The sequence below is a fragment of the Drosophila busckii genome, chromosome 2R (genome assembly GCF_011750605.1).
Source record: "Drosophila busckii strain San Diego stock center, stock number 13000-0081.31 chromosome 2R, ASM1175060v1, whole genome shotgun sequence".
Lineage (NCBI taxonomy): Eukaryota > Metazoa > Arthropoda > Insecta > Diptera > Drosophilidae > Drosophila > Drosophila busckii.
In genome coordinates, this window is record NC_046605.1 from 3,553,686 (window position 1) to 3,576,325 (window position 22,640).

The 22,640-nt window shown below is 36.8% G+C and overlaps 2 protein-coding genes across 9 annotated transcripts; one reads left to right on the top strand and one right to left on the bottom strand.

The window, feature by feature from the left end:
• Window positions 1-317: 317 nt before the first annotated feature.
• Window positions 318-3,182, top strand: LOC108597267 (inorganic pyrophosphatase). Its single transcript, XM_017983725.1, has 6 exons — window positions 318-531; window positions 897-1,015; window positions 1,076-1,471; window positions 1,527-1,681; window positions 1,743-1,852; window positions 2,113-3,182. The coding sequence occupies exons 1-6, from the start codon at window positions 327-329 to the stop codon at window positions 2,142-2,144; spliced, it is 1,017 nt and encodes a 338-aa protein (XP_017839214.1). The 5' UTR covers window positions 318-326; the 3' UTR covers window positions 2,145-3,182.
• On the bottom strand, window positions 3,126-21,460 carry LOC108597268 (ion transport peptide). 8 transcript variants are annotated; one of them, XM_033293345.1, is made up of 4 exons: window positions 16,316-16,398; window positions 14,179-14,471; window positions 5,600-5,817; window positions 4,949-5,115 (listed from the first exon to the last, which is right to left on the bottom strand). In XM_033293345.1, the coding sequence occupies exons 2-4, from the start codon at window positions 14,197-14,199 to the stop codon at window positions 4,971-4,973; spliced, it is 384 nt and encodes a 127-aa protein (XP_033149236.1). In that variant the 5' UTR covers window positions 14,200-14,471; window positions 16,316-16,398; the 3' UTR covers window positions 4,949-4,970. The 8 variants fall into 8 exon arrangements, 7 of the variants coding, with proteins under 7 accessions (XP_017839217.2, XP_017839216.2, XP_017839215.1 ...); XM_017983728.2 differs by lacking the exons at window positions 4,949-5,115; window positions 14,179-14,471; window positions 16,316-16,398 and adding exons at window positions 3,126-3,255; window positions 9,624-9,822; XM_017983727.2 differs by lacking the exons at window positions 4,949-5,115; window positions 14,179-14,471; window positions 16,316-16,398 and adding exons at window positions 4,567-4,823; window positions 9,624-9,814.
• Between the last annotated feature and the right edge of the window lie 1,180 nt (window positions 21,461-22,640).

Below are 22,640 nucleotides of genomic sequence, written 5' to 3' on the forward strand. Positions count from 1 at the left end.
TTTGTTTGTTTAATATTTAATTTAATTAAGTATACTTGTTCTTTAACGTCATAATCAATCACATTTTGAATGTGCAATGGTGAAGAGAGCGCTGCTATGCAGCGCGCCAAATGTAAGAATTCAAATGTACAACTACAGATGTGCCTGTTGCTGTTCTTAACATTGCTCGATAGCACATCGAGTTAAACGGCAGTTCTTGTGTTATCGCAATGTTTCGTTCTGTTTACCCATAGGTGGTGCTTTAAATTGTCCAAAAAAAGTACATTCTTGGTTTGAAATTTTTGGTCACACTGGCTAATAAGATACTAAATAGTTCCGCAACCCTAATGCAAAGTCAACTCTCAATTGTTTCACGTGTAATTTTTGGTAGGAGCTTTGTGCGACCGGTTTTCTTAAACACAGTTAAGACCGTTGCGTATACTCAAAGATATATACAAATACATCGCGTAAGAAGTCAAAAATCAGACATGTCTGCTTACGAAACAGTCCAGAAGGGCGCTGACAAATCGCCAAGCTACAGCCTCTATTTCAGTAAGTATGCAAAATGCGATAGACAATGGCATTTGCACACGCGGCATTTGCATTTGACACGCATTATGTCCATTATCCTTAAAGTATTGAAAACGACTTTAACGAATGTTGAGCAATAAAGTTATGCAACAAGTTGAATCTTGTTGTCGGCGTCGGTTCCACTAATTAAACTCATTGCTTATCAGCAGCGGCCGGCAGTTAATATATTGCCATGACACTGAACAAGGTGATTCAGCTTACGCCGACATACTTATGTATGTGCACTTTGATTTGAATATATCACTAGCATATATTAGGCAATACACTTAAGTCTATTTGATAAACTGTAATTAATCAAATGATTGCGTGTTTTTCTATGCACACAGAAAACAAGTGCGGCAATGTCATCTCACCCATGCACGACATTCCATTGTACGCCAATGAGGACAAGACTATTTACAATATGGTTGTGGAAGTTCCACGCTGGACAAACGCGAAAATGGAGGTAAGTAAACAAATTTTGTTTTGTTTTGCTATAATTAATGACTTGCGTGTCTGTCTGTAGATTAGTCTGAAGACGCCCATGAACCCCATTAAGCAGGATATTAAGAAGGGCAAGCTGCGCTATGTGGCCAACTGTTTCCCCCACAAGGGCTACATCTGGAACTATGGCGCTTTGCCGCAAACCTGGGAGAATCCCGACCACATTGAGCCATCGACTGGCTGCAAGGGCGACAACGATCCCATTGATGTTATTGAAATTGGCTATCGGGTAGCCAACCGTGGTGATGTGGTGCCAGTGAAAGTGCTGGGCACTATTGCGCTGATTGATGAAGGCGAAACCGATTGGAAAATAATTGCCATCAATGTGAATGATCCCTTGGCCTCAAAGGTCAACGATGTCTCCGATGTGGATCAATATTTCCCAGGCCTTTTGCGTGCTACCGTCGAGTGGTTCAAGGTGCGCATTATTTATAAATCTAATTGTTGCAAATTTTAAAACAACTGCATTGCAGATTTACAAAATTCCCGATGGCAAACCCGAGAATCAGTTTGCTTTCAATGGCGATGCTAAGAATGCTGAGTTTGCTTCTTCCATTATTGCCGAGACGCACAAGTTTTGGCAAACCTTGATACATCAATCTACCCCTGGAGCTGCGGGCATAGCCTGGTTTGTTTAAATTGTTACTTAATTGGTGCATTAATTGATGAATATTCGTTGTTGCTTTCAGTCAAAACATTACCAATAAAAACACGGAATCGCTTATAGGCAAGGAGGAGGCTGCTCAATTTCTTAATGAGGCTCCAGAAGGTGGCGATGTTGAAGAATTGGTCGACACAGGTAAGGTTTACTACATTAGCGCCAAGCTTTAACCCCACCCCCACTACTCCTCGCTTACACAACAAACTAACAACAAAACTTTCCCTATACGCTTGGATACTAAAAATTTTAATACTAATTAAACCAAAAATCTGCTGTAAATATTGCACACACATAAACTACGCACATTACTGTTACACGCATTGCTTTTCCAATTAAATTTTAAATATAAATTAAACCAATTATGTTGAATTTAATTATATAAACTCTTTGTCTTGCAGTCGATACGTGGCATTTCATACATCTCAAGTGAATAAAGACATCAATTTGATATTAACAATTATTACACATATAATGTTCAGAGCTTAGTCTCACAAATAAATGTTGAAATACTATTTGAAAATAAAGTTATTGCAGTCACCCCCAGAGAAAAGAGTTCTTGGAATAAAAAACGTGTTTACAACTCCTATCTCCTCTTTTGAAATATACAGTTTCTTTTTATTAATTTTTTTATTTTACGACTAGATATCCAAACAAATTTTTAAATTAATTAGGGTTAAAATACAATGTAATATCGAAATATGCTGTGGGTAATGCGCGTAAGTTTTTCCATTTACTATATATGATATATAACTTGGATTCAGTTTGCTTGTTTTCAGTTTTCTAGCAGAATGATTAGAATTAGAACGTAAAGTTAACAAAAATTTAACTTAAGACTTAAAGGATATACAAAAAATTTACAAAATATATATATGTATATGTAGTTGATTTATACTATAATCGCTAGAAAACTATTCATTTTAAGAAAGCAGACAAAAAATAGTTTTTTCGTTTTATTTACATCAGACATTTTCGTTTTAACGTTATATATTTTTTGTCCGTTGCTTTGAACTAAAAATTAACATACACAATGCTGTCATTATACATAAATATACAAATACATAAAACTAAAAATTAAAAGCGGGGCTCGACGAGAGAAAAGAATAATTAAACAAATTGTACAACAAAAGTGTGCCCATATATATTTGAATAATACGAGACGTATAAAGAGGAAACTGTAACTCTGTTTACGTTTTATTTTTAATAATATATGATAAACATTTGTCTGTTCATTATTTTTTTTTTTTACTATTTTTTTCGTAACTTAATAATATAAGTATTTGCGTATGCGTTGTTTAATTTAAATTCTGTAATTCTTCATTCGTTTATAATATGCATATATGTATGTAGTATGTATAGTAAGTAATATTCGTGTGTTTAGCTCGATTCCGCCAGTTCGTAGTTGTGGTTTAATTCCATTTTCTTTTATGTCGATTTACTTGCGTCCGAGGGTGTCGCGCCATTCGTTATATTTATCCATATCCTCATGCAGCTGCAGCGCTTCAACGCACGCGTTGAAAAATTGCGAACCAAAGCAGTCTTGCCTGTTTTTAAATAAGCCAAAATCTATGCATTAGCTACTTTAAACCAATAGATACATTCAAATAGATTGCTCATTTACAAAAAAGTTGAGCCAAAATGCAATTCAAAAATTTTCATGTATTTAGGCGCCAGTGTAGTTACAAAAAATGAACACTTAGCTTGCGCACATGTCAAAAAACAAACTTAAAATAAAAAGGAAATAAAAATTTAAATCAAAAAACGTACCACAAAAAGAAAAACGTTAGGCGCGCGTTTTTAGTCGCGTCAATGTGTTGCCGCAGCTGTTGCTCTCTCGCTCTCACTCTCGCTTGGCCAACTTGTGCGCGCTGGCCAGTGTTGCCATACTAATTTCATTTTATCACAATTTTCCCCTCAAAATAGCCAGCAGCATTTGTTTCGTTTTCAAATTCAAATTTCATACAATATTTTACATAAATATTCTTTTGACAATTGTTTATGTTGTTCATATTTTTTTTGTTACATTTTTAATGCATTTCTTTTTGTTTTTTTGTTCAAACTGCTTGTGTTTTTTTTTTTTAGCAAAAAAGTTCTTTTTGTTTGTGTTTTGCACAAATTGCGTTTTGGACTAAAATATTTATATGCTTTGCTTGTTTTTTTTTTTTGCCAACAAATTTTACGCTAATTAGTTAAAAATTAAAATAGCATAAAAAACGTAATACATTTGCAAAAAATACTTTCGGTCTTAAAGTGGTGTTTATGTACGTATGTGTATGTATGTGTGTGTGTGTGTGTTTATTTCAAATTTTGTTCGTAAATGTAAATGCTGATTGTTTTTTTGGAATACGCAATAATTTGTTTTGTGTGTGTTTCTCTATACATGTAAGTATTAAAAATAATAATTATACATTAAATAAGTAGTATATTTAAAAACAATTGTATGCATTTTTATTTTTTATATACATAACGCAAAAAAATAAACAAGCTAGGAATACTTTACTTAAAATAAATACTTCTTCGGTTTTGGGGTAACGTGTTTAGTTGTCTATCTGTCTGTTTGTATGTGTATGTGTGTGTGTGTATGTATGTGTGTGATACCCCCCTTAACTCCGTTGTCCCTGTTGCCTCGCTTACAACGAACGCATAACGTTTTAATAAATTAAATAAATTGTTTTTTAAAAAACACATAGTAAAAACTGTAAAGCATTCTACAGTAATAAATAAGTACGAATTAAATGTGAGCGTCAAATATTGAAATTTGCTGGTGTTTTCTTTTAGTTTTTGTTTTTTTGCTTATGTAATGCTGCTGCTGCCGCTGCTGCTGCTGCTGCTGCTGCTGAGCTGTTGCGTTTTATATAGTATATATGCATATGTATATATATATCTGCTGCTCTGGATCTGTAGTAGTAGTAGTAGTAGTAGTAGTAGTTGGTGCTGTTTTCACTGTGGTTTTAACCCAAGCACTGCGAGTTATGTAGTCGGCGCCATGTTGAATGATATGGGCGAACCATTGACAACTTTTATAAAATGTTGCAAGTTTGTTATTTCTTCAGTGGGTGTTAATAGCACTTTAACGCATTCGCCAAACCATTTCGAATCAAAGCAGTCTTTCCTAAAATTGTGAACAAGCACAAAATAAAAAATAAAAACATGCAAAAATCAAAACATAAGTTAAATCAAAGAGTAAACAATAAGAAAGTAAAAGTAAATGAAATTAAAAACATGTTCTAAAGACTTCAAAATGAATACATAAAGCTCTCTATTTGTATACAACTGGCTTGTGAAAGGGATAGGGTGAGCCATTGATGACTTTTAGATATTGCTGCAGCTTAACAATTTCCTCATCATCGATGAGCAACACTTTAAGGCAATCTCCAAAGGTTTCGTGGGCGAAACAATTAGCCCTGCAGCAAAAAGATAGAATAGTAAAATCTTCAGCTGGGCAATAGATAGAAAGATAGACAGATATAATAGATAGATAGAGATATGTATATGTAAGGAAAACGAAAAGAACAAAACGTAGAGCCAAGTTCGAAACGAAAAAAACAACAGCTAGAATTACATTTGAAAAAGTTTTCTTTTCAGAAATATGAAAAAAAAAAAAAACAGCTTGTATATATTTATAAATGAGTATAGTAGTGTATATAGTATACTATGCCTGTTGTGTTAAAAACAATAACCATGTCAAGGTTAGCTTAAGCAGAATTTGCCAAAGCAAACGCCTTGAACTGTTTTCTTTCCTGTGTTGAGTTCAAATTTGTTTCAAATAAAAGAGGCACGTCTGCCTTGATTTGAGTTTCGCTTTATGTTTTATTTTTCGATGTTGTTGTTGGGTTAGTGTGTTGAGTGGGATTTTAGTTGATTTGCTTTTCTCTGCGGTTTACTTACTTGCATAGTCGATGTATACTCGTCTCACGGAATAACTGATAGCAGTCCTCGCATATGCGATCCAGGCGAAAGAACATGGTCTTGTTAAAGATGCCCTTGCATTCCAGATCAAAAAAATTACTGCGCTTTGATAGATTGTGATTGTGGGGCAAAGCTGTGAATATGGGTATCATGACAAGAAACAGCACCACCGAGATCTTAATGTTGCGGGAACACATCTGCAAAGAAGAGAGTTACAAAAAAAAAATAAATAAAATGCAATGCAAGAAAAGGTTTTAGGCAGTACAAAGGGTTAAGCAACACTTGATGATCGATAATCGATAAATGTACTTATTTTAATTAAATAGTAGAGCAGCACTTTATGTTAAAATCAAGAAAGGGAGTGCAGATTCGTATGTAATCTATCAACTGCAGCTATTTAGTGAGTCTCATTTGCTCATTTTCGTAATTACACTGCTGTGTACCGGAAATGCTTTTAAAAATAGCGCAATTTAAGCTATTTATAGACACAGAACCAGTTAAACAAGCTACGATATTATGCTTAGTAGTGTTAACAATGCAGCCCAGCGTAGAACTGGGTAAATGGATATGGGCCAAGACAAACCTTGTGACCGCAAAAATGAGAAGAAAAAAAATTACAGAAAAGTTGAACAAGCTGAGGCGAGGCGGCTTACAAACAGTTCACAATGGGTGGTCGGCAATCACAGTTGCAATCAAAGACAGGTATAAATTTAAGTGTTTGCATGTGTTGGTGTGTGTGTGAGAACAAGTACACTTGTGTGTAAATTGTGTATTGTTAAATTGTAGACAGTCTAAAAATAGCCTGACTGTCTGACAGGCTGCAATCTTTAAGCTAAAAATAAACACACACACACAGATTTAGTCTTGTGGTTGCTGCTGCTGCTGTTGTTGCTGTTGCTGCTGTTGATCTTGTGTCTGCAATCTGCATGCGTGCAATGCTGCCAAAGGTGTCTGCGTCTACGCTTGGACTAAGACATTGGCAGCCGTCGTAGACATAGACGCGTCTATTTATAAATAGCGCACAATTTCAATGTTTATTGCAAAAGCTGTCGACTAGGCTAATGAATATGTAATAAATCAACGTATGAGTTTTAAATTTTGCAGTTACAATCAGACTTGATTGCTTGTCTAACACTCAGTTTTGATTTAAAGCCTTTATCATATTATTTCAGCTCGTTTAAATGTGCAACACTTGGCATCTTCAATTTGATAATTTGGCATACAAGCGTATAATGCATGCTATATATTTAGCTGTATGTGTAAGCGCTTTGATGCGGACAAGCCCCCCAAAAAAAAAAAAAAAAAAATAATAAAGAATGAAAGAGCCCAGAGCAGTTGCTTGTTGTTGTTAAATTTGCATAATTTTTATCAATTTGCGTCGTCAGTCGGTCAATTTCAATTTCAATTACAATTTCGAGCAACAGTTTCAATTAACAGCGTCGACATACATACCAAACTATTGAATAATTTGATTAAAATTGCAAATTTTTCCATGCGCTTACACACATGCAATACATATACACTGTCTGTGTGTGTGTGTGTGAAAGCGGCGTGTGTTGGGTTTATTTATATGTGCGTTGAAAAATGAATGAAAATTCAAAGCAGACATAGCGTCGCTATTTCAAGCAACAACAACAGCAACAACAATAGCGTTTGTATATATAATAGAAAATTTGTTGAAACAATTTTTTTTTTGTTGGTTTTTAGCTTTTACAGCTTGTGTGCGCTCATAAAATACAAATTGATTTTTTATTGCCTTGTTGATGTCTTCAATTAAGTTGAGCGCATGTTGCTATGTTTGTGTTGCTTTTGTTTTTATTTTCTTTTTGATTTGTAGCCAAAGCAGTTTATCAAAATGGTTTGCCAAATGGCTTAAAAGTGCACAACAGTTGGCCAAAAAAAAAAAAAAACAAATAGAGCAGCAGCACTAACTAACTATATATAGTGGCTATAATTAGCAGCTGCCTAAGCGACACGTGAGCGGCAATAACTAAATGCAAAGGGAATTTTGTTGCACAGACTTCAAGTGTATTGTATTTATAAGTTTTTTATGATTTACAATCGCAGCACGGGGCGTATGTGCAACTCGCATTACGCATACGCATAGCGCAGAAGGCGTTAGACAAAACCCTAATTGGCTTCCAATTACGCACAAATTTATGAGCGACGAGAGATAGCAATCCACTGATAGCTTTACAGCTGGAAAACGCATCCTCTGCAGCCAACAAATAGCATTTGCTGTTGTTGTTGTTGTTGCTCGAGTGTTTAATATATAGATGGCGATGGCGTCATGCAGTCAGGAGTTTAATGTACGACGATCTGGTTGTTGTTGTTGTTGCTTTCGCTGTATCAGTATCGCTTGCTGATTGATTCAGATCATCGTCATTGTCATAAACAGCATGTGGTGGCAATTTGTTTGCATTGTGCTTTGATTAGCTGCCAATTGATTTTATTTGTCGGCATGCCGCTTTGTATCAATTTAAATGACAGTGCCTGACTGCCAGTCTGACTGCCTGTCTGACTGTCTGTCTGTCTGTCTGTCTGTCATAAATATAAAGTGCTATGTGTATATTTAAGTTTAGTCATCGATGTCGAGTCGCGCATGCCACGCAATTAAAGCAGCCTGCCTGTTTGCCTCCAACTCAATATTTGCCTGACTGCCCGCCAGCCAGCCAGCCTGATTGTAAACTATTCAACTTTGATTCTTATTGCTATGCGCAAGACTGTTTCCATATTAATATGTATATGTGTGCGTGTGTGTGTGCGTATTGGCCTGTCCAGGCGACATTGAATGAAGTCATAAGCCAAAAATAATATACAACAAATCGTTTAACATTAAATTCCATAGAATACATATAGAGATTCTATGGTGCGCAATAGTTTGACACCAAATGTTAATTAATTGGTTTTTATGTTGTTGTTGTTTTTGCTTTTTAAACAAATGGCAATCTGCACAAAACGCATTAACCGTTATATTCAAAACGACAGTGAAAATTGTTAACTATTTTACATATTAATCGAACACAAAACTGCAGCTGCTGACAGAAAACAGGCGACAAGTCCAAAAAGTTGCAAGTAAACGACTACGATATACACTTGGCATAACTAGCAATAGCTGCTTGCTGCAATAAGCTATGCAAAATGTTAAGAAAATATAAATTAGCTGCACTAGAAGTTAAGATTGGCGTTAAGTTCCACATAAAAGACAGAATTTTAGCTATAGAAAGCTTTAATGCAGCACAAAATGCGTCTGTTTGCTGAAATTTCTTTCAACAAGTGAGCGGCAAGCGCATTTAACTCCATTTAAAATTAGGAGAAGTCAAAATTGTCGCTTAGTTCCTTTAGCTTTATTTTTTAAAATCTCTAATTCAGCCAAAATGCTTCTGTTTCTTTCAACAAATGAAAGGCAAACGCATTCAAATTCAATTTAAATTTAAATATGTTAAACATATTTATTTTGCAGCTACCCCGCCACAAATTTGAGCTGCCAAAGTGTATGCCAAACTAGCTACTAAAGTAGTTAAGGCGACTCTGTGCCGCTTCGTGTTATCATGGCCAACAATCAGTAAATAATAACAACTACTACAACAAGCTGAGCAGAGCAGAGCTGAGCTGACTTGGCGAGACTGCTTGGTACCAAAAGTAAACTGGCACAGTGGTTGTTGTTGTTGCTGCTGCTGCTTGTTGCTGTTGCTTGGGGCCGTTGCGCCTGCGTTAAACGGTGTTGTTAATTTACTATACATGCGGCATTTGCATTTTGTTGCAACTTTAGCATAAAACAAGGCAACATATATGCAATTTAATATGCATTAATGTGGCTCTGGCTCTCTGCTAGCAAATTAATTGTTGCAGTAGCCGCTGCAGCGCAACGTTTCATTTACAAAATGGCGCCAGGTGCTGCCGCCGATTGCTGCGCGCCAATGAATGTGAATGTTGCCTGCGTGTCTAGCATTCTCTCTTGCGTGTGTGTGTGTGTGTTTGTGTGTGTATTAATTACGCTCACTTTGCCTAACGCCTGCGGCTGTCGTTGAGCCTTTCTATGGCTTCCCCAGCGCCGCTTCATGTCGCAAGTCTCAATTGAACTGTTGAACTGCTGTTGCGCTACAATTAGCATTATAATGGCGTCAAATGGACGTTGCACGTTTCGTAATAGTTTATAGACTATATGTTTAAAAAACAAACGAAAAGAAAGAGAAACAACCGCGCGCGCAATCAACTTTTGTTGGCAACAAAATTAAAACTAAAAGATCGCCAAACTGCTGAGATTGTCAACAGTTGCAATCTCTCGCTGTCTTATCACACACACACACACATACACAGATGACAATTTGTGAGCGGCAAAAGACGACAGCGAGTCTGGCGTTGCCAAAGCAGCAGCAACAGCAGCAGCAGCAGCGGCAGAGGCAGCAGCCAACGTCAACGTCAGCCAACCGACTGAAACGAACTCGTCAGCCAAGTTACAATTATGCTTACGTGCCAGCCAAACACACACACACGCACACACACACACTGTATGTGTGTGTGCGATCATTATAGCTGCAATGAACGTTGGCACAACCTGGCGTATTCGTGATGTGCTTTTATAAATAGTTAGTACTTATTTGATATGTATATTAACACAAAAGCTTATCATGCGATAAATTCTTTTAGAAATTCAGCTTGATAAGCTTCATAACTTAGACTAAATATAAATCATATTTTTAACCCAGTTTTAAGCGCTTGCACTCTAAATTAATTTGCCTACAATACAACTAATTGCTTTCATTTGCTAGTTAAGTCATAGTTATTTTTTCAGCCACACACATTCGTTGGCAGTGTCAGGCGACAATTGAAATTTTATTAGTTTAATTGAAAGCAAAACAATTTATAAGCATGGCGAACTGCAAAAACTGGTTTCAACTTGTTTGATTTGATTGAATTTGCTTATGCCGCATACAACTAGCAAGCAATAGATATATAGTATTATATATTTGTTATATATAAACTTTTTGTGCACTTAACAAATTCATTTACAGCACATAAATTAAACAAGTCCATTGAGGAAATTATAAACAGGCTTTTTTGGTTTTAGCCCGTTTGTGCCAAATTTTCTCAGAAGTTTATAAATCACTTGATTAAGCAAAACCACAAAGACATTAAGCTCTCTCACTCTCTCTTTCTCTCACTCTCACTCTATATAGGCTCATTAGGCGCTCCGCTCTGTACTTCCCACTGCACTTATCTTATTTTTAAACATATTTTATTAAGCAGATATTATATTTACGCGCTGATTAAGCAAAACGTTGTACGCGTTTGACACTAAGCGCTGCGCATGCGAATCGATTTGAATTGCATAAAGTACACTACACTACAAATACTTTGCTTTTATTTATAGCGCACTTGCAAGCTCATGCAAGAATTTGTAATTAATAATCATTAGTAAATTAAACACAAGCAGCCGCAGCAAGTGACTCAAAACAAATTTTCGACCTATATTTGATTCATCATATTATTGTTTAAAAATTTAAGCATTTGTATATTTTTGCGATAAGGAATGCCAAAAATGCAGGCAAGTATGAATCAGTTATATATATTTGCGTGGAAAACTATAATTACTTTCTTTTCTGCAAAAAATATTAAAACGGATTTCCGGCATAAAAAAATAAAATAAAATGCTGGAGTCTATAATTTGTTGTTTTATTTAGTATTGCTTAGATAACTGAAGATTAGTTAAGAAAATTAACTTATGCTGAGTTATGTTTAAGGAACAAGGAATATTTGCTTTGTTTAAAATTAATAAGCTAAAGGATTTATTTCAATACAACAAGCTGCTTGCATTGAAACGTTTACTTAGAACCGATCTATTATACACTACTATATGTACATATATAAGTTCATGCTATAATCTGTAGCTCGTGAGTTTTAATTGCAAGTTGTGTGTTCAGCTTGAGCCAGTTATTATTAAAGCCATATGGCCAAGGACGGAAGAAATGTATGACGTTATGAGCTAGTACAACAAGTGCCGCCATATAAGGCCAATAGGCTTTCGGGGTGTTTTGTGGACCCGCTTAACAACAATAACAACAGCAGCAGCAGCAACAATTGCTTGACGTCAATTAAAGTTGACTGCAAAAAATCAACTGCAAACTAGTTTTGCAAAAAAACATGCGATTACATGACACAAAATCAAAGCATTAACATTTGTTAATTGTCTAAGCGACTTATTTGGTAAGTTGTTTATTGTTGTTGTTGTTGTTGCATTGGTTTATTGTTGTAGACTGCGTGTTATACGCGTATAAAGTTATATGTATGTATGTTTTATACGACTGACAGGCCCCCGTTTTTAATGATTGTTTTGTCAATTGATTGTTAAGCAATTTACGACTCTCAGCAGCAGCAGCAGCAGCAGCAGCAGCAACAGTAGCCGCAGCAATAATAATAATAAAATGCCATAAACAATTAGTTAATTGTGGCTTTTGGCAGCATATACTTGTAGTTATAGTTATATAGTTGTTATATGGCCATTAAAGGCCACAGACAAAGACACACACACAGAGAGAGAGAGAGAGAGAGAGCGAGAGCGAGCAGTGTGACCAAGAGCATTTGCTTGTTGCATCAGCCAATTTAAAAATGGTCTGACCATGATTACTTGGAATTTGCCACACACACACACACACACGCATACACACTGTAGCAGCCACAGACACGCCCCATTTTATGCGTCATTTGCCACACTGTGCACAAAGATAAAGCTAAGCCGCATGCCGCTGGCTAAAAGCTCAGTTATGACTGATAAAGTGACAAGTACAAGGTGTTTAAGATATCAGCGCTGATTTATTAGCTGTCGCTATATAATCTCGATTAAGCAGAACTAAAGATGAATACCAGCTATGTTGGGAATTTGCTGCTGTTTAATCAAGTTTACACTAGAATTTATAATTACTTTGATATACATTTTAAAGCTTAAACTGTTTAGAATATGCGCATGTTACTTATGTTGGATTTTCAGCTTTCTATTAATCGTTTTATTAACTGGAACTTTTATTTTTTTTCTTAGCTTTTCGATATGTTAATCAATTAATATTCAGTTTTGAGCTTAAGCTATTTAGAATATGCGCATGTTATTTATGTTGAATTTTCTGCTTTCTATAAAACATTATATAAGCTGTTAGTTTTATTTTTCTTAGCTTTTCAATATGCTAAGCAATTAATTTTTAAACATTTTTTGCAGCATAACTAAAGGCTAAAGGACACGCGCTCTTGCGCGCTATCTCTTTCGCTCTGCTGCCCAAATACGTTGATTTACAATTTTATGGGGCATTGAACCTGCAGCTGGCATATGTTACTTACTGTTGTGCCACACACAATCAAAAGTATGTGTGTTTATTATAATATGGCAAACATATGCAATATGCTGATGCTGGATGCTGCTGCTGGATGCTGCTGCTGCTGACTTTTGTGTGTTATTTTTTCTTTATTGATATATGGCATTTGGCAAGCACTTGGCCTTTCAATTGGCTTTACCAACATCAAAGTTTTTACATTTATCTTTCGATTTTTTGCTTTTCTTTTTTTTTTTTGCCATACATTAACCTCCAAGTGCGTGCGTGTGCCGGCGGCTGCTGTTACCAATCAAAAGAGCGAGAGAGAGCGGCGGCGGCGGCCACTTGATTGCTGTCAGTTCTGCTTGCTGCCAACAGATGCAAATTCACACACACACACACACAGTTACGCATACACACACATACTATAATTGCAGTTCAATTAGCGCGTGCCCAAATGCGTTTATCGTGTAAACTTCTGATTTATTGCCGAATTCAATTAAAAACTGCAGCCAATAATCAAAAGCTAAAAACGTAAGCCACATTTGTTTAAAAATAAAAGCGTGTTGCTTCAACTTTTGTTTAAGTTGCAAGTTGCAATTTGGCTTTTGCCATTTCTATATATCAGCAATCAAGCTCAATTTTCCCTTGCGCCCCGGCGTATTATCATGGCCTTTTTCAAGTTCATTAACATGCCACATGCAACATGCCACAAATTGTAGCAGCCGCCGCCTCAAAAGCAAAATGCCAAGTGCTGCTCTTTACTCTTTGCTTTCCTTTTTTTTTTTTTTGCTTTTTACGAGTGACAATTATGAGACTTTTGCTTATTTTTAAACTGCCGGCTGAACTTGAAAAACCAAATGCGCACTGCAGTCTTCTGCTTCTTCTTCTTCTTCTTTTATTACATGCATAATTTAAAAATGAAAGCAGTGTGCTTTACATTAATAAAAAATGAAGGCTTGCATTGCATTTGTTAAGCTTTAATGGTTTTGTTTTAAAATGTTAAGAGAGTGCAGCATTTAATTTTGAATTTCACGCTAAATGAATTATAAGAACCCCAAGATATTCGATTGCTGAGCTAAGAAAAGTTATAGAAATAATTATGTGACAGTAAAATAATTGGCAAACATATTTATGTATTTATGATTTAACTATTTATTTATTTTGTATAAACTTAATTGTTAAACTTTAGCTTATTTGCTTTAGATTTATTATTCATAAGAACTTCTTATTTTTTATATTTCCTTTGATACTTACATTTAAGGACAGCTTCTTCATAGCGCTCAATTTGTTTTTATATAATTGGTTGTTGATTTTTTGTTTTGTTTTTTTTGATTTGTTATAATTAGTTGTTGTTTAAGTACTTTGTGTGTTTGTTGCTTAAGTACTTGCTTAACACAGTTTGTTCAATTATTGTTTTATATTTATAACTGGTATATTGTTTTTAATTATGGTTATAATATTTAAGTGCTTGGCGCTTAAGTTTAATTTGCTGCAGCTTTTTGTTTTGCTAGTTGCACTTGTAGTTTTATTAGCTTTTTGTAATTTGGCTAAAAATAAAATATTATTGAATATTATGATGATTATATGTTGTTGCTGTTCTTGTTGTTGCACAATTTCTTGACCAAGTGGAACTATTTAAAATTCTATTAAGGCCTATTAAGCGCTAAATCAAACGCAATGCTTCGGCATTTATGATTGTTATTAATGTGGCAGACACACACGCACACAAACACACACACACACATGTATATGATTGTATTTATGTATGTGTGCTTATGATTAAAATCATTTAAATGCATTGAGCGCATTAATGGCCAAACTGCAGCCGGCTGTTGTTGTTGTTGCCGTTGCTGCCGCAGTTGCTGTTGCTGCCGCTGCTGTTGCTGTTGTTGTTGGTTATTGCTGATGTTGATTTATTTACCCGTCCGATTGCTTTGCGCGCTGCATTTAAAATGTCGGAAGTGTTTGCGTGCAAAAAAAATTTATAAAATAAATACAAATGCAGCCATATAAACACACGCATACAGCATAGCACACACACACACACACACACACATATGTATGCATGTATGTGTGCATATTTCCTGTTGCAAGCGCATTGCTGTGTGTGGCAGCGACAGCTATGTACGCATATTTTGCCAAAGCACGTCAACAACAGCAACAGCAGCGACAGCAACAGCAGCAGCGACAGCAGCAGCAAAAAAACAAAAAACAAATACTGTGTATTTTTATTTCTAGGAAACATACTCGAAAATCAAAAGTCTAGTGGCCCAGGGTTTTTGTTTTTGCTGCCCCTCCTGTTGCCTTGGACGGACGCCATATACCAATCAGAACCCATTTATGACATCATCGCCAAACAAAAATATCAACGAAAGTTGCCATGTTGCTGCTGCTGCTGCTGCTGCCGCCGTCGCTGCGCTCACCCTCAACAACAGACTTGGCAACCAACAACAAAAAAAAAAGGGCAAAGCGGCCCAAAAGATGTCGAAGCGTGTGTGGCAGGCAGAGTTAAGACGTTGCCTGTCAGCTGTGCTGCAAAAAGCAGCAACAACACCAGCAGCAACAACAACAGCAGCAGCAATGTTAAGGGCAACAACTAAAAACTAAAAAGAGTAAGTGTTGCGCCGTCGCTGCGGCATTGATTTGTTAATGGTTGTTGGCGTCACAGGCGCAGGCGCAGCAACAGCGCAGGTAGCGCTATATGTTGCTGTTGCTGTTGTTGCTGTTGCTTTAGCTGTATTTGTAGCTGCATTGCGATAAGAGCCACAAAGTGCCACAAACAACAGTCTTTGGTTTATTTAGCCAAGCGCACGCCCATGTTCGTTTCTTTCTTTTTGAAAGTTAACAGTTTGCTTTAGTTTAAAATTTATCTCAGTCGAGCACAACAGCAACAACATTGTTAATAATCATAATATAACAACTTTTGGGTTTTTTTTTATATATATTTTTTAGCGCAGTACTTTTCCACACAAAATGCACAATTTAACTTAATATTTGTGTTTTTATTATTTTATGACGTGTCTTTAATTTTTTATATCAATCTCCTCGCTGCGTTCGCTGTGTAAATTTGTTAATTGTATTTTTTCGGTACCAACCGGCACCAGCAACATCATCAGCACCAACTCCAAATTGAATACAACTTTGAACTACGCGTATATGTTATATATATTACTTAAGTTTCGCCTCGGCTTTTATTTGATTTTCTCTACATATTTTGTTTAAATTTATTGCAACAATATTTATGATATTAATCAATAAATTCAATTGGCACTTTTCTCGTGTTGTTGTTGTGGTTGCACTTGTTGTGTATTATTCGTATAATTCATTAACTTGTTGCTTCTTCTCTCGTACGTACGCTTACATGATCTCTCTTTCTCTCTCTCACACTCACTATATCTCTCTTTCGCTCGTTCGCTCGCTCGCTCTTAAAACTGTATATACCTCGTTAACGACCTGACCAGCACGCTGTTCGAATTGAAACTGTTGCACTCGGAGATCCGGTTTTGTTTTTTATACCGCCAACAACGTATTGGAACTGTGAGAGCGACCCTCTTGCCTCTCAGCAATGGCAAGGAGCATTTGTTGCTGCCGCCGCCGTCGCTGCTGCTGCTGCTGCTGCTTGTGTTGCTGTGGCTGCTGCTGTTGCTGCTGCTGCTGAGTAATGTTGCCACATTTGGCGTGTTTGCTACAATGCTGGCTATTTATTTTTTGCTTGCGGCGTGGCAAGCTATTTAAATATACTTAGTTTATAAACTAAACTTTTGGTACAACATATTTTCGAAAATTATTTTTAACTACCTCATAATTTTGAAATGCTAAAAATATTTAAAAGCTTTGCTTATATGTAAATAGCTGCTTTGAAATTTAAATACATAAAACTTTTAATATTTTACGCTTTCAAAACTTCTATAGATTGAATTTTCAGTATGTTAATTTTGAAAATTTCCCTGCAACTTCGAACAACAGGGAGATAAAAACACGCTCGTGTCACGTTCGATTTGGTCAAACGTGTCGGAGTTCGGACACAAACCATGTGTGTCCATCCCTGTTGGTTGAGGTTGCAGGGAAATTTTTAAAGTACACAAGAAAAAAAGCAACGGTCAAAATCGCACCTCCGTGTGTGCAGACAAATTAAACAGAATATTGCGTGAATAGTTTCGGGTTTCCCAGCATTTAAGCTGATGCAACTAATTGCTGCAGCTTGAAATTAATAACTATTGAAATCACATTATTATTAACCTATGGTGCATTGTTCTTTAAACTTTTACCTTGTGAGAATAATTCAAAGGGAATTTTTTTGTTTTTGAGTTAGTTTATGAAATGGAATTATTTAAGATGACTAGTGAGTTGGAAACTACTACTGCTGTATGTCAGACTAGTCATTGTTAATTTGTAGCTAATTAAGTTATATAGCATGTGAAGATCACGAATCGATAAACCCACATAGAGGGGCAGGAGCAGTGTCTAGAGCAATTAAGCCGTTCATAACAGATAATAAATTATATGGCATTCATAAAATACTCCACATGACGTATTGTGCCCATCGAAGTTTCATTATTATAACCATTAAACTAATTAACTCATTCCGCATTGTTATTATGATTAAGCGATACAAGTTGGACATTAATATTCATAGTTTATGGCATGTGTGACGCATTCAGTTGTTGTGTCGTAAGAGATTGTTAAGTAAAGTACATAATCTATCTATAGATAGATAGATAGTGAGTAGACCCTATAAACAACAGGTTTCAAAACAATTAACATGACCATATGCATAATAGTGTGAAATTGCAGTTGAAAGTAAACTGACGTAGTTTGTTTTGCTCTGTGAGATTTCACACGCTGAAACATTAAGTTATTTACTGTTTAAATTAAATATAATCACAAGCAGTTTCAGATGGGCAAAACGGAACCGGAAATTACAGTAAACTAAGCAACGGACTTTGGTGTTGCTGCTGCTGTTTGCAGCGCTGTCTGCTTGTTATAGATACATATGTACATATGATGGCCTACCGGAATTCTAACCTAACCTAACCTAAATATATGTCAAAACAGCGTCAGTAATGTTAATAACTCACGCGACTTATTGTTGACCTTGTAACAATAACCTCAAAGAGTATATAGATATATATAATGTTTGAGCCTTGTAAATTGCGCCTGACATTGACTGACAAAATTGCAGGGGCAGGGACAGGGACAGGGACAGAGACTGGAGGCAAATGTTAATAACCTCAAAGTGTGCCAGAGGACAAACAAAAATTTGAACTTGCATGCAAATGACTTTTCAAATAAATGGGTGTGTTTGCATAAATATTATTTATAAAAGTGATTGCTTAAAAACTGACAGTGAGTGTGAGGGGGCGGGGTGGGGGCGCTGCTTACCTTAGGCGCTTGTTTCAAGTTTTTGCAGCGTATCTCGTTGTTGGGCCTGGCGCCTATCGCCAAACGGCCGCGTTGATCTTTTGCCTTTTTCTCTGACTTGTTCGCTTTGCAAACTTTTTTTTTTGCTTAACTTGGCGATTTGCATAAACTTTTGTGTTGTGTTTGTTTTGTTTATTTGTTATTGTTATTTGTTTCTCTGGCACTTGAATTTATCGCCATTTTGTGTGTATTTTAGTGCGGTCCTTATGTGCGCTGCGCTGATATGGCCTAGGCGTAGGCATAGGTGGGCGTGCCCCAAACAAATATGAACACACAAAAAAATTCACACACACACTGACACAACGCAGAAGACTGAAGACAAGACAACAAATGCCGCTTGCACGCCTTCTTCTCAACTAAAAGAAATTACACACGCGATCGACACAAAAATTCCTTAGCAATGCAGCAGTTACTCTCGCTTTCGCGCGCTCTCTCTCTCTCTCTCTCTCTTCGTCGCTCTCGCTCTCTATTTGATGCGTGGGTGGCGTTGTCGTCACAGCCGAAGCTTGAAACGAAGCCGCAGCCGAAGCCTACGCGCAATGAATGGATTGCGTTTGTTTGTCTGCCAGTCTGGCCGTCTGTCTATTTGTTTGTTTGTTTAAATTGTGTGACACACACACACACACGCACGCACACACTTATGCTGGAGCGCATACAAAGCTCACGCTCTCTCGCTCTCTCTGGCTCTCGTACCAGTGTGTAACGAATGCATGGTTTGAATGAGGGGCGAGAGTGGAGCTTATGTTGTTGTTGTTTTTCTTTTTGCACGCAATGTGAGTAGCGCGTTTAGTGACATTCAGTGCCAGGGCATCAAAATTGCTTTACATATGCACACTCACACACATACAGCCACGCATACATTTCAATATTAAAGATCTTATGTATCTCTCTGTATGCTTGTATCTTTGTAAATATATTTTCACATAATTGATACGCGTTGAATATATATATACACACACACACACACACAGCTGTATGTATATACGACTGTCGCCCCTGACAAGGGCCGCACAATTCTCACGTTTGTCACTGATAATTCACAATTTACTGTGCATTACACATATACATATATACATATACATATATGTTTGTTTGTCAACACTAAGCACTCGGAGTTGGCATACATATATTTAAGGAAATATGCATTTGCGTATCTTTAATGCACATACGTGTATATGCTAGCACTTAACATAATAATTCTTTGCTGTTTAAATAAATCACTTCATTTTGGGTCTGCCCCGAAAATTGACAATGGTCGTACGGCCGTATGAGCAATGAAAGCACACTAAATGCAAAAAACCGACTGTGGGCCACTGAGCACTGGAAATGGACGATCGTTCAAGTTACACATACAAACGACATATGTACATATGTATGTGTGCATTGGTGTGACGCGCAAAGTCTGACTGCGCCACTTTAAGCTGTGATAACTGCTCACATAGACAAGCATACATATAAACATACATACATATATAGATCGCTGGTCAGTGCACTGCTTTAGTGATAAATGTCACTAAAACAGAACCCTAGTCAAACGTTTTTGTAGCTCTGATAATAATTTTGATTGCCCGCATAAAGTTGCGCAGCGCCCCCTTTGGCAGCGACGCCACTGCTGGAGCACTAATACACACAAACGAATTGAAATTGAAATTATGGCATGTAACAGTAATTCGCTCGCACTCACCGAAATAACACGAAACGTCGAGTGAGCATAAATGAGTGTAGCCAATTTGCATTTGCAGCATTAGGCGACTTATATATGCCCTACAAAAGGGCTCACTCAGCATTAAATTTTAGAGCACATATGCTTCATAGTTATGTTAATTTGTTCGAAAGTATGCTACAAGAAATTTAGACTTTAAGTATGCACTTGCTATGAAAACTTGCGTGTGTGATTTTTTTGGCTGTTTCAGCATTAAAACGTTTTTAAAACTGCATTTTAATTTAATGTTAATTTTTAGCTGCATTTTTAGCTTTTAAACTCTTAACATTTTAGTTGATTTTTGCTTGCAGCTATGGAGTCTGCTTTAATGTAGTGTATACCTGTGTGTGTGTGTTTGTGCGTGTGTGTGTGATTATGTTGAGTGTCTTTTCTTGCAGCACCTACAGTCACTGTGTGGCATGTAAAGCGTGTAGAATGTAAAAATGTTTGAGTTGCGTCGCAAATTATTGTTCATTTCCGTTTTTTCTTTTTTTATTTCGGACAGTTGGGCGGCGACCTTAAGTGTGTGTGTGTGTGTGTGTGTGTGTGTAACTGAATACAATCTATATATTACCAAGCCAGACATTGAGGCTATATATAAAATTAAATGCCTGCTTACAGTTACAGAGATTTATGTGCAATGTGCGCTTGCGCTTTTGGCCTGAAACTGCTAATTACGTATACGCCATGCAATACACGGAGTCAACAAACTTGCAGCAGTGAGAGTAAATCAAACCAAATTGACAGCTGTCTATTTGAGTTTTGAATTTATGTGGCAATAGTATGTAATGCATAACGGTAGCTTATGGATTACAGCATTAACGCCTGGCACCAAGTCTATAGATAAGATGTTAGGCGTACTTGGAGCATTTAGCTGCGCATTTTTGCTAATGAGTGGCGCACACGCAAATTAAAAATACACTTGGAGAGCAAACATTGTATGAGGAAATGCCTAGACTAAGTAACTGTAACTGTAGATAGTAGAAGCTTTGGGCACACAGGCCCCGCCAAAGGTCACAGCTAAACTGATCTGCGAACATTGAGCAAAAGATATATGTCCGTAGATAATATATATATATATAAGCATATATGTATTATCTTGTTGCTAAATTCGTGACTGTGACTCGTGATGGGCACTTAAGAAACAAACAAAAATAAACCAGATAGAACTGCCATCATTTAAAGCAAGACTTTTTAACTAACGTGCCTTTCCATGTACTATAAACTGCGACTTGTGCTTAAATATAAGTGCACAAAAATTTACTAATGACTAATGTAGCATATACTAGTATGCTTAGCTATTTATATTTTCTAGTACTCACCATTTTGTTGTTGTTGTGGTAGTTGTTGCGATTGTGGTTGGCGCTGTAAACTCCTTTGGGTAGCGTGGACTATGCCAAAATGTTTTGCCTTAGCACTGACCAAGCTACTTTTATACTCGCTGTATCCTTTGGCTGTAGTCCTCCTTGCATGAGTGTGAGTCTCTTTTGTGCTCTACATTTTGCATAATGCTTCTGCTCCTGCTGTTGCCTGATGCTGCTGCTGCCGCTGATTACAAAGAGCGCGCCCAACAAAACTAACAACTGTATAAATTATATGTATCTGTATCTGTATCTGTATCTGTGTGTGTGCGTTTGTCTGTCCGTCTGTCTCTATCGCGCTTTCGCTGTCTTTTGTATATGATTATGATTATTAGCATTATTATGTGGCAAGAACGTTGATTAGAATGCGCTCTTATCACTTGTTGCCGCTGTGTATTAACGCTTATGCCACATCGTTTGCTACGCCCTCATCCAGAGCCCTTTTTACTGCAATTTGACGCATGGCAACAACTGCAACAACTACAAAGCCAGCTGCCTGTCTAATTGGCCACAAAGGCTGTCGCTGTCTCTAATGACAGCGACAGTGATAATTGATTATGCACATCGATTCGCAAAACGTTGAGTGTCCCATTAGCTTCATTCTGTCCTTTCACTTTTGTAGCGAACTAACTTTCGCCAATGGGTTCTACATACAATACGCTTAAGAATTGCTCCATTTTTGCAGTTGGCATTTATTGTTTAAAGTATTTTTTATTTACAATCGCATTAAATGTTTTTATAAAATTAATTCAACTAAAATTGAAATTTACTAAATTTGTTCTTTCCATGATGTCCATGATGATGTCCGCCAACGACAACAGGCTTAACAACAATTATAGGCTTGACCACAATTGGCTTAATAAATGTTGGTTTCGATTTAATGAATTTCGCAGGCAGTGCTGCCAAGAGCTGAGTTCCTTTGGTCTTATCAAATGTGGGCGTGGGCGTGGCCAGCGCCAGCGTCAGAGCAATTACCAGGAGAAGCAGGCAGCACTTGAGCGATTCCATTGTTGTGTGATACAGATATACCGATGTCGCTCTATTTATGTTGGGGCTCTACTCAAATAGCCCAACTTCATTTGCATGCAACAATTGTCGCCGATTTTCTCATTGTTGAAGCGTAAAACTCTTCGAAGGCACGCAAGTAATAGTCTGAGAATTCCCACAGCTGTAAGTAGAATTAATAATGATCATAGGACGTCACTGATTCTGCGCAAAATTATTCAGTCTTA